General features: G+C 42.6%; 2 protein-coding genes across 2 annotated transcripts; both read left to right on the top strand.

The window, feature by feature from the left end:
- Positions 1-5498: 5498 nt before the first annotated feature.
- LOC311495783 (reelin-like) lies at positions 5499-6552 on the top strand. Its single transcript, XM_084555375.1, has 3 exons — positions 5499-5597; positions 5859-5925; positions 6150-6552. The coding sequence occupies exons 1-3, from the start codon at positions 5579-5581 to the stop codon at positions 6385-6387; spliced, it is 324 nt and encodes a 107-aa protein (XP_084411501.1). The 5' UTR covers positions 5499-5578; the 3' UTR covers positions 6388-6552.
- A 1894-nt stretch (positions 6553-8446) lies between these two features.
- Positions 8447-12550, top strand: LOC311495781 (reelin-like). The gene is made up of 5 exons (XM_084555373.1): positions 8447-8867; positions 9011-9203; positions 9975-10087; positions 11753-11890; positions 11978-12550. Exons 1-5 carry the CDS (start codon positions 8746-8748, stop codon positions 12174-12176), a joined length of 765 nt encoding a protein of 254 aa, XP_084411499.1. The 5' UTR covers positions 8447-8745; the 3' UTR covers positions 12177-12550.
- Positions 12551-12567: the final 17 nt, after the last annotated feature.

The raw sequence follows: 12567 nt of genomic DNA, 5'->3' as shown, positions 1-12567 counted from the left end.
TACACATCAGGTGATGGGGAAGGAGGGGGGAGAGTAGAGAGGAGGGAAGGTGGGGATGCTGGGGCTTTACCTGTCTACACCATTAGCAGCCTTTGACCTCTCCAGCTCCCACGGCACCCACACAACACCACATTCTGAAATACTCTGCATGCAGAAATACACAGCAATATGGACGCACATACACAGGTGCATTGACAGTACCTAGCTGTAACTGAATATAGTCTTTGTTCTGTCACTTCTCCCCTTATCATCTGTGCCCAACCTCATTATTTAGCTTACTGATTTATCTGATCCCTGTTAAGCTGCTGATCTGTTTGTTCCTTCATGACACTATTTAGACATAATTTTCCACTTGGCTGCTAAGAGAGCCAATGAGGGAGCAGTCAGCTGGAAGAAGCCACCATGCCCCTCACCATACAAAAGCTCACTACCCTGCTGATTCAGTTGATGAAATGGGAACATTGTGACACACTCTTTAGCTGTTCCCTCAGAGTGTTATCGATCATATATGTCTGTCTTCTGTGTGTTTTCTATTCTCCAGGCTCAGGCTCCTGCCGGTTCAGTTACTCAGACCCCGGCATCACTGTGTCCTACAGCCTTAGCAATAACGCCAACACCTCAGATGACTGGATCACACTGGAGAAGATCAGGTCTCTCCTTCCTTTTTCCTCATCCATCCCACAGTCCTTCCATCTGTTATGAACACCCGCCCTCTGTTTTCCTTCATTCACACCTCCCCCTCTTAATTTGTCATTCCTCTCCTGTTTGTGTCTCAATGATCCACCTGTTTTTTAATCCCTCTCTCTCTCTCTGTTTTGTTGTTCTTTCAAACATAGGCATAATGTAATACTACTACTACTTCTAACTATAATATTTAGCCGCAGTAAGTGGATGTTAGGCTTTCATGTAAACAGTTGGACTCTGTGAAACCTGGTTTTCTCTCTCAGTTAAACAGCACCATAAGAGCGTGCTTCGTGTGTTTCCTTATTTGGCTATCACAGACATATTGTAACGTTTAATCATGGTTATTAATTGCATAAACATCTAAAACTTAACTACATAACCACAACATTCACATTTACTAACACCCTTATTCTGTATCTTTTCCTCCTCTCCTCTAGAGCTCCTACCAACAGCAGCACTGTCGTCCACCTGCTTCCCCTTCCACATTCCTCCAGAGCTGATGCCGTGCGCCTACGCTGGTCTCAGGAGACACCTCAAGGCCCTGATGGCTATGAGTCCTGCTGGGGTCTGGACAATGTGCTGCTGATCAATGCTGCCCACAAAGTTCCCCTGATGGAGGACAACTTGGATCCTCTGGACACTGCCAATTGGCTCTTCTTCCCTGGAGCTACCGTCAAGGTACACCAATAAAGCTGTGGACTTTCATATGGACTCCATTAGCCTTTAGCCTTAGAATTCCAGCTATATTTAAAGAGAAAATTGCTGTTGCTCGAAAGATATGCAGTCACTTCACTACTTAACTTCCAATAATATTTTGCTTATAACAAGAATGTCAATTTATGACTTTTAAAGAGAGATAAAGAGCCTTTATTTGTCATTATATCATACAAGTATCATATAACGAGATTGCATGGTCAGACATGGAGGGTTGGTCCTTAGCCGCTGCACTCACGCGCGCCGCCACTGTGGGCCAACCTGACCAGTGCCTAACACCTAGCATGTTTTGATGATGGGAGGCAACCGGAGTGCCCGGAGAAAACCCACGCAGACACGGGGAGAACATGCAAACTCCACACAGAAAGGCCTCCTTTTGAAGTCACTAATTTAAAAAATTATGTCCTCACCTGTGTTCTTATCTCACAGCATGCCTGTCAGTCTGAGGGCAATGCCATGTATTTTCATGGTGGCGAGGGAGCTGGCTACAGCTTTGCCTCATCCAGAGACATTGACCTGCACCGGGAGGAAGGAAGGAGCTACTGGGAGGAGGACTTTGAGAGCCCACCCTCTAAGTGAGTCAAAATGATGGTCTCACTTAATCTCTCAGCTGCTTCTGCTTCTACTGATTCATCATAAGTAGTCTTTTATTTATCTGTTGCACCTTTCAAAACCATAAAAAAGAATACAAGCAACAACAACAAAAAATAAATAAATCAAACGCTGCATTTTGTTAAGTACATTATTAAAATGTCCGTCTGGACAGACCTATATTAGACAGTTTATATTTAAAAAGCTGCTTAAATTACATCCACAACAACGAGAATATATGATAGGTAGTCGAACAAATCTTATATGAATAAATCTTCTTTTCCAACTTGTGTTTATTGTACCAGCCACTAAAACAAATTCCTCAGGTGTGGGAACACAAGTGGTAATAAAGCAATTCTGATTCTTCACTGGATTGTCCAGAGAAAATATCCTTAATGGATATGTGCTCTATTGATATAGATTTATTTTTGCATCATACTTTGTTTTAGCTGGGAGGTGGCATGGTTAAGAGAGAGATACCGTTTTGGTTTGGTGTCAACACTCTAGCTAATTCTGTGTATGTATACATGCAAATGCTTTGACACCTGTCACTTGTCATATGTCAGCTGATGAGACATGCAATGTGTTGCACAAGCTCACGTCAAGCCTGGAGGCTGACACAGGTGAAAACCATGCCTCTGACTGCTACAGAGATGGTAGTCCATCTGTTCAGAGAGGGATACACGCAGAAACACACAGTGGACAGCAGAAAGCACTGTCTGAAGCACTGCAAGAGGTAGAGAGATGAAAGGAGAGAGATGATAGATAGTGTTACTGCCAGAGAGTAATTAACAGGCTTCATGCACCAGGTCTGTCAGCACATTTTCCATTAATGAGAAGGACCTCAAACAGGAGTGTGTTTCTCGAGCCGCCCCACACCCTCACATCCCCCCTGTAGCATGCCAGCATGCTGCACTGCATGCTAGCTCTCACCCGTCAGGCGTCATGGGCTGATACATGTGTGAGGTAGGCAGGGAGATTTTTTGAGCTAATGGTACACTCCACTAAGTGTCATTTAACCCAACACTGAGTGTGACAGAGGCACAGAAAATATAGAGAAACAGCAGGAAAGGGAAGGGGAGAGAAACAGACACTGCGAGGGGAGATAGAGGAACACAGGAGAGGGCTGACACACCGAGCTAACTTCTGTCAGGGCTAATGAGAATCCTCTGTCCACTGTGCAGAAATATGCGCGTTGTGTGTGTGTGTAAGTCCTGAATCCAGGTGATTTATGCCATATCCCTGGCATTGTGTGCTTGTATACCAGCAATGCATGAATTATAGCAACTGTTTCCTGACTTCAGTAATACTCGGGGTGGAGATTCTGTGTAAAGGAGCTAATCTAGGCAAAACACAAGGTTTCCATGCTGTAATTTGTGTGTCTCTGTAATGTTGAGGTTAATATTTGACTAATTTTGTAATCTTCTGTTTCCCTTTTTATTGATATTTTCTTATTTAGCCAAATTTACTGTGAAGAATTAAATGTTGTTGAATTTAAACTAAATTAAGACTATAAACTATCTGCTAGTGAAAGGTATTACGTTTTAAAGAGTATTATTTCATGTGGCATGGTTCCTTTCGATGCTTGGTTTTAATATAGATGTTGATCTTTTGCTCAGCTGGGACATTGAGGGAGCTGTCTATGGAACCCAGTGTGGAGAGATTGAGTCGGGCTCAGCGCTTGTGTTTGAGAGAGAGGGCCGGAGGAGAGTCTGCACCCCCTACATTGACACAACATCTTATGGAAACCTGCGCTTCTACTTCAGCATGGGTAAGGAAATCCTCCATCCCTTATATCTTGTCATTTATTTCCTCTACTTAATACATTGAGTGCAATGGCTTTGTTCTTTGTGGTGTCTTTGCCAGTAATTTTCCATGAGTACAAACATAGCGTGGTGTGTTTTTGTGTAGGTGGTGGCGACTGTGATCCAGGAGAGTCCCGTGAAAATGATGTGATTCTGTTTGGAAGGTCTGAAGGCAGGAGGGAAAGAGTGGTGCTCGACACCCTTCCATACTCTTCTTACAGGGTGAGAAACAGCAACTATAACAGAAAACTGATTGACTTGTCAGTAAAGCACAGGTGTCTTATGACTGCATTCCACCTTAAGATCTCTTGTGCATTCATTTCACTATCATGGCTTACTGGGAAGCTTAATAGTCAATACTGTGAAAAATCAGTGTGTGTGTCATGAAATAGGGAAATGAACTTCTGAATTCTTGCTCCATCATGTTTCTCTATGACACATGTGCAACTGCTAAACAAGTGAATTCTCATTTTATTGTGACCATTCGATTACCGACTGGCAGCTATTATGAAATCCAGTTAATTATTTAAGCGAAGCTATCGCACGTCACAGTAAACACACTAAATCTTTTGGATTTAGATCCAAAAAAAAAATAAAAAATCAATCAAGTGATTTCATTTCATCTTTGACCTTTAGAGAATTGGGGCAAAAAAAAAAATGTTTCAGTATTAAGCAGAGTAATCAGTCTAGTTAGTAGCTGCAGCCCTAATTTAGAGTTTTTGTTCTGCTCTATTTACTTTGTCCCCCTAACTTTCCTCTCTCAGACTCCTGAAGTAGTGTCTGTGGCGCTGCCAACTGAGATGCAAACACCAGTCACCCAGTTCTGCCTGGAGCAGCGGTCACATGGCGGGGCCAACCGTCACGTGTGGGCCGTGGACTTCATGCAGCTGCTCCCCGTGCTGCCTGGCACCAACACACATGTTGCTCAGTTCTCCATCAACCTTGGCTGTGGCTCCTACCAACCTGCCAACAGGTGTGATACAGTTGAAACTAGGTTCAGCAGTGCTTTTATGTGAAAATACATCCACTTTTTTTTAAAATTCACGAAATTGGACAGCAACAAAGGACTCCACCATGTCAGAGACCTTACGGTCACTCAGTTATTCCACTGTTAAGATTGGGGGCTGCTGCGTATAGAAACCTTAAGGTCAAACTGCTGTAATGCTTTTAAACCGCAGCATCAAGAGAAAGTTGAACTGAATAAGAAATGAAAGAAAAGTTCAAGGAGTTTCTTAAGAGTATGTTAGATTATTTGTGGGTATTTAAATCAAACCGCTGCTATCCTTTGAAGTTATGAATGTGTTAAATCGAGTGTAAATTTAATAGACGGGAAGCGGTTGTTAAGGAAAAGAGTTTATTGTGAGTTTTAGAAAACACTATGAAAGTTCAGAGACGACCTGTGCTACTCAGGTTAAGAATAAATATACGGTATGCTGCTAAGATGTTGATATAAAAGGTCTTCTGTTCCTTTTCATTAGTGTCGGCCTGGAGTTTTCAACCAACCACGGTCGTTCCTGGTCTCTGCTTCACACTGAGTGTCTGCCAGAGCTGTGTGCTGGACCTCATCTACCTCACAGCACCATCTATTCTTCTGACAACTACAGCGGGTAGAAATGAGTGTTCTCCTCTCCATATGTGCAACTCTGTTCGTGAATTTACTGTGTGCTTAACAAACTGTTCTTTGTCTCTATAGGTGGACTAGAATCTCTATTCCTCTGCCCAACGCTGCCTTGACTGACACCACTCGGTTTCGCTGGAAGCAGTCTGGCACTGGAACGGGCAACATGTGGGCCGTAGACAATGGTAAGAACTAGACACACAGGTTTTTTTCATATATTATTTGTTCGTGGTCCCAGATTTTTCTGGCCACATGTTCCAATGCAGAGTGAAATTCTTTGGCTATGACGTGTAACACTGTGTAAGAAGATAAGGACAGGAGTCAGATAAGACTGGATAGAAACTAACTACCTTAACTTCAGCTGTACAATCCATGGTGCAACAATGAAATATGAAGTGCTAATTATAGCTGACTTAATACTTCATACTAGTTCTTTTTCTGTGCAGTGTATATTGGCCCTGCTTGCCTTCGTTTCTGCTCTGGAAGAGGACATTGTTCACGCACTGGCTGCAAGTAAGAATCCGCTTTTTATTAAAGCAGATAAATCCAAAATGAGTCTGCTCCTCCACCTAATGCCTCACAGCGGCAATCACCATTCAAAATTAATCAGATTGTATTATGTTTATGATTTATTAATGGATTTTCATTATCTCTGTCTTCTTTTTCTCATTTATATCTTTTACTCTTAATGTCTCCTCTCCTCTCCTCTCCTCTCCTCTCCTCTCTCCATCTCTCAGATGTGACCCAGGATTCAGTGGTCCTGCTTGTGAGCTTGCCTCCCAGACCTTCCCAGCTTTCCTGTCTGAGGGTTTCTCCAGCCCACGGCTCTCATCCTACCACAGCTTCTCCTCACTTCGTGGGGCGGAGGTCAGCTTTGGATGTGGGGTGCTCGCCAGTGGCAAGGCTCTGGTCTTCAACAGAGACAGCAGGAGACACTTGGTCACTGCTCCACTGGACAGTTCCCAGGCCAGGTAATGCTAATGCTTGTTTTGTGTGCATGTCACCATAATCAGAGACATTAAGGAACGGACATGTGCGCTCTTCAACACATATGTACATGTACATGTTTTGCAAGCACACACACAGATTTTTATTCCGCTGATCTTGCCATCAGATTACTTTGTAAAATTGTGGCTTGTCTGCTTCAGGTGTATATACTTCTGATTGATAGTGAAAATGTCTCAGCCAGCTATCTATTTTCTCTCCCCCTTTATCCTCTCTGTTCCTATGCTGGGAGATGGATCATCGTAGGGAGGACTGCAGATGAGAAAAGAGATGAAGGGAGAGGATGAAAATGTGAGAGAGAAATATAGAGAGGGAACGATGAAGTTAGATATGGCATCTGTGTTAGATTGATTATGCCTGTTGCGGCACTCAGTGTGCCACCTGATGGCCATATTTAATGCCAGTTTCCTGGCTGATTGAGTGAACAGCTGCCTCAAAGAGGAAACTGCACTGTTAATGAAAGCACGGCCCAACCAAGGACAGAGAGCTGGGGGCTGACTGGCAGCCCAAGACAGATGATGGAAATTAAAATAAATATTACATTAGTGTAGATGATAATATGTCCGCCAAAACATAGATGAGCGTAAGAGGACTGAAGCTCAAGCTGCAGTGAGACATGAATACATGAATAAGAACTTGCTGTCTCTTACTTTTTGTCTTCATCCCTATAATCATCTCATCCATCATCCACCTCCCTCACACCTCTTCTCTCTGCATGAGTGTCTGTTTATCTACCTTGTCTCTTTTCTGAACACACTGTTGATCACCTTACTTCTCCTCTTCCTCGTTTATCAACTTGCCCTTTTTTATCTCGCTGTGTTATTTCTTTTTTTTTTTGCGTTCTCTTTGTCTGAACTGCTGTTTCCCCAAATGACCCTCTTATTCTTGCTGTTCATCTTTTTTTTTTTATTTTACCACTTTCATTCTCTGCAGGTACTTACAGTTCACTCTTCGGCTGGGCAGTCGCAGCATCCTGAGCTCATGTCCTGCTCCAGACCAGCCAGGAGAGGGCGTCCTGCTGCATTACTCTTCAGACAACGGCATCACCTGGACCCTGCTGCAGCACTATGCATACCAAGGCTTCCATGAGCCAAGGTACCCCCTGTGTGTGTGTGTGTGTGGGTGTGCTTGTGTGTGCACAGCCTTGTACGGTTATGATTCCATGGAGACACTATGACTCCATTAACACACACATTTGCCCTGCTAATGGCGTGCTGGAGGTGTAAACTGCTGGGACCCATTGAGTCAGTTAGTGGCATCTGTGTTTGTAATGAAGACAAAGTGGGCTGGTTTCCAGCTGCACAGTCTGTGTCTCAGGGCTCTTTATCAGCTCTAGAAAAAGGTCATCACAGTGCAGTGAGACAGGGGCAACTATCTGGTGCAGATGCAAGAGCTTGCAGAGCTTCACAACTGGTCTCACACTGCTGTTTGTTCATCTTTTGCGAGGAGGTGCAGCGTCTGCAAATAGGTGTTAGAGCAAGCTCACCCTTTTTCATGGCCTTCTTAAAGGTCCTCATGTTTTATTTCATTTTCTTGTTATAGCCAACTCACCTCCTGCCTCCATCCATTTTTTAAGGAGGACAAAGTTCTTCTTAAGTGCTTAACAGTGGTTTGGGCCTCAGAGAGTAGCACCGAACTGTACTTGTACAAATGGCTGAAAGATAAAAAAAAACACAAGTGTGTGGAGTCGATCAATACAATGGACACACAGAAAACAAAACAGTTTATTTTTACAGATTAGACTGAAAAACAGAAATGCTCATACCATATTAATTTAGAGTACATGATTAAAATGTCACCTGCTCAAATGAAACTACTCAGAGGAGATACAGGAGATTCAGTATAGAGTGGGTCATAGTTGGGAGGTCTTGAAACTGTAAACATTTCAGAGATTGTGTTGTAGTCCGTGTGTCTGACAGTATCTGAAGTGTTTCTGCTTAAGCAATAATCCAACTAATTTGTATTGTGAAGATGTATTGTGGAAGTGAATTTACTTTTGTAATGAATTTAGTGAATTTACTCAGTGTGAGACACAAGTCATTGTTCAAACTACTTAGTATTTAGTTTTGTCCCTAGAGATGAGCTAGTCGATGTAGGGATTAACTGTAACAATAATGTAATGAAACAGACTTCTTTGAACAGCCTCATTTCATTTCATTTAATCTCAATAAGGTTTTAATTCTTACTGACGTCCCCTCTCCCCCATTCTTCAGGATTGTGTCAGTTGAACTCCCGTCTGGTGCTCGTAAATTTGGAGTGCAGTTCCGCTGGTGGCAGCCTTACCATTCAGGCCGTGGTCATGATGTGTGGGCTCTGGATGAAATCAGTATGACCTCTGTGCTGTTCAACACCATTAGTCTTGACTTCAGCAATGTGCTGGACGTCACCCAGAGTCTTGGTTTCTACCTTGGCCATGTCCAGCCCTACTGTCAGCACGACTGGACCCTCAGGTAACTAATGCCAATGACATTTGAACTGCAAGGTTTTATTCAAAGGTTGTTCCAAATACGATTGAATTGCTGAGAATTTGCCAACTTTTAGTCACTACTTTTTATATTCATTGCAACTCTCTCCTTGACGTGTTACGCTCTAGTTTCTCTGGTGAGCCCAGCCCTGGCTCCAGTATCAGATATGTGGAAACACAGTCAATGCAGATCGGAGCCTCCTACAGTCTGCAATTCTCACTGGTCATGGGATGTGGACGTGAGCCGTCCCCTCACATTGACACTCAGGTCCGTCTGGAGTTCTCCACCAATCATGGCCTCACCTGGCACCTGGTCAAAGAGGTAATAAAACACATTGACCTTTGTTTCCCCCCTGTTACAGTCACTGATTGTTCACATCAGTCCCTTTTGTTCCACTGCCTTTTGCACACGCTTGTTTATGATTAAAACTTGTGAGAGTTATGCTGGAGAGAGCCAAAGAAACATATCATTTATTTGTGATCATTAATATTGATTTTCCCATCATAGCCTCAGTAATAATATGTAAATAATGTCTTCAAATGTTGCACTGTGCTTCGGATGAGAAATTATCACAATTACCTTTAATCATCCTGCTATCAGCAAATACATAGCAATACTTGAATCAGCGAGCAGATTATCTTCCCATGATTCAACTTAGATTCTCTGTGATCGTAACTGGCTCATAAATATTCATAAGGCACCAATGTATCTGCCAAGAGTTTTATTGCTTTTGGAATTGAATAGAGCGTAATGAGCACTCCATCAGTGAATTTTCTCTAATTCTCCCATGTGCGTGAAAATGCAGTCATCTGGCAAATGCAGAATGTAACTCACTGAATGTCCCGAAGTGTTAATCCTTGCTCGACTTCCAATGTTCAAGGTCAGAGATACAGTAATCCTGAATTAGCCTTTTATGTACATGAACTATGTGGATGACGAACGCTCAGGGTGTGTCTGCAGTGAGGTCTTTCTGAGGATTTTTACTATGAAATAGCCAACAATGACAAAATACATTTTTATGTTAGAAAATGCCCCTTGTTGGGTACACGGAGAAAACTGTAACACTGTAACCTCCTCATTTCTTTTACCCAGGCCTGTCTACCTGGCATGCCAAGCTGCTCTGAGTTTACAGCTCCCAGTGTCTACCACCCGTCAGAGTTCAAAAACTGGAGACGCATAACTCTGTCTCTGCCACAGAAGACATGGTAAGTAACACAATAGAAATAGAAGAAAGGCACAATAGAAATAGAAGGATATTATGTTCTCTGATCTCCGTTGTATGCTCTTTTTGCAGTTAACATACATAATGTGCCTGTAACGCAGTCAGATCTATAACATAAAGCAGAAAGAAAATACTGGGAAGCTTTCATACTGTTGGACGAATGTCCACACGTCAGTTCTTACAACGCTATGGACAGATTATTCCACATGTGTGTTTTAAAGAAAGACAAAAAAATCAGAACATGAGAGCAGTTCATAGCCGATCAGTGGATTTTCTATACTTCACTTGAAATGCTCGATAAGACGCAAATGCCATCCTGGGGCCTAACTAAATGCATCTGTTGGGCTACATATTTTTGGCGGTCCTGATTAAAGTACATTCAATTTATATAAATAAGTAAAAACTAAAAAATGGCTCATGGCCAGTTTACATCTTGTATGCAATCTAAAAGACACCGACAGTATGTATACATGAAGGAATTCTACTACCAGGATTTAGCACTTTATTTCCTCTGTGAGCGACTATGGTGATGTAGTCACAGCCGTAAACGTTCATGTCATGGAGAACAAATTGCACCTCTGTTTTAGACAGACCCATTTCCCTCACAAATCTGTTTAAATACGAGAAATATAATGTCACCTGACTGTTGGGTTCACTACTCCTTACCTAGTGTCTGGTGTGGCTGTAAATATATAGAAATCTGAAACAAGTTATAATTAAATGGGAGGCTCCTCAAGATCTGGCTTCACCTCTCCATTTCCCATACCACTGATACTTGCCCTATCACCTGGTCTAATCTGACAAATATGGTTTGGCTTATAGCTGCTGATACACTAATACGGTATTCACACTATTAAATGTGTGTGCCATACAAAGACGTTATTTAAGTCATATTACTGTGTAAGACGAAGATTTACTCCGTTTAAAGGGTTAACAGAAATTAAATAAATCTCCCAGTACCAAACATGAGGAATAGATGAACTGTTACAGCTTTAGCTCCCACATACAGTATATCAATTCAAATAATCACATAAACCTTCCACACCGAGCACTGTGACCTCCACCTCCAATTCATCCTCCTAAATAAGAATGGTCTAATCTGCAGCGGGTGATGAGAGGTCAAAGGGTCATGGCAGTAAATGATAATAAAACAGCTGTGGCCAGATCTGGATGATCATGAGGTGATATGGGTCACCAAATCAGCAGACCAGAAATCCTCACTGGTATATGACCCGCAATAGACCTGATTATCTGCCTGAGCTTCTGCTGCCATTCGTCATTGCTGTACATACAGCAAACAGCACAAACCAACACAAACATGCACACACACATTCTCACCCACAGCTTACCTTTAACATAGATAATGTGGAGATGATATTGCCCTCTCGCTGACATTATTTCACGTAACTCCAGAACGTACACACACATCCAGGAAGATAAGCACATGTGATGAGGTCAATATTTATTCCCAGAAGAGGAGTAGATGAATGACCTCAACATGATGATGTGTTTGACATGCCAGCAGTCATTTCATACATTATAACAACTTGGTAGTCTAGAAATCAGTTTTACCCGCTTTAACATATAATACATTCAGGATTATGTCCTGATCCGGGTTAACAGGTGTATATGCACCTTCTGTGTTCAGGTCCAGTGCAACCCGGTTCCGCTGGATCCAGAACTACTATGGAGAGCAAGATGAATGGGCCCTGGATGACATCTACATCGGTCAGCAGTGTCCTAACATGTGTCACGGACATGGCTGGTGTGACCATGGACATTGCAGGTCAGTCCGTATGCACGCACAATACCCTTAAATGACACATGATAAATGAACAAGAGGAAGAAGTTCAGCCACCTTCTTCTCTTACAGGTGTGATGATGGTTTCTCTGGAACAGACTGCCAGCCATCCTCCCCCCTCTCCTCTAGCATACTCTCTGACTTTGAGTCCCAGGATGCACTGCTGGCCACATGGCAGGAGGTGATAGGTGGAGAGGTCGTCACGCCTGACATGGGCTGTGGGGTGGTCTCATCTGGATCGTCCCTGTACTTCAGCAAGGTAGACCAATGATAAAAGTGTGTATCTGCAACAAGGTTAAATCCAGTGTGCAAAGTTATTTTACTTAAGGGAAAGAAATAAGGCAGATGAATCCTGTCATTGTCCTGTGTGTTTCTAAATGAATCTAGATCCAAATTAAGAATGTAGAGAATGTGAGATATTAAAGCAACCAGTTTAGAGGATTTTGCCAACCGGAATAACTATAGTATATTGTCTGATTACTATTCAGTGCTTACTGCCAAAATCTGAAGCCTTATGAACTCTGAATTACCTCTATGTTATTAATCATGCAATAGCTTAGTAGAGTACATTCTGATTGGATGGAAGAGGTGTGTAATTTTCAGGCAGCTGCACATCTCTTGGCACATGCTGTGGCAGCCTCTAAATTAGTATCCACAGCTGG

Source organism: Chelon labrosus, assembly GCF_963514085.1.
Source record: "Chelon labrosus genome assembly, chromosome: 11".
Lineage (NCBI taxonomy): Eukaryota > Metazoa > Chordata > Actinopteri > Mugiliformes > Mugilidae > Chelon > Chelon labrosus.
This window is presented reverse-complemented; position numbering and strand designations above follow the sequence as displayed.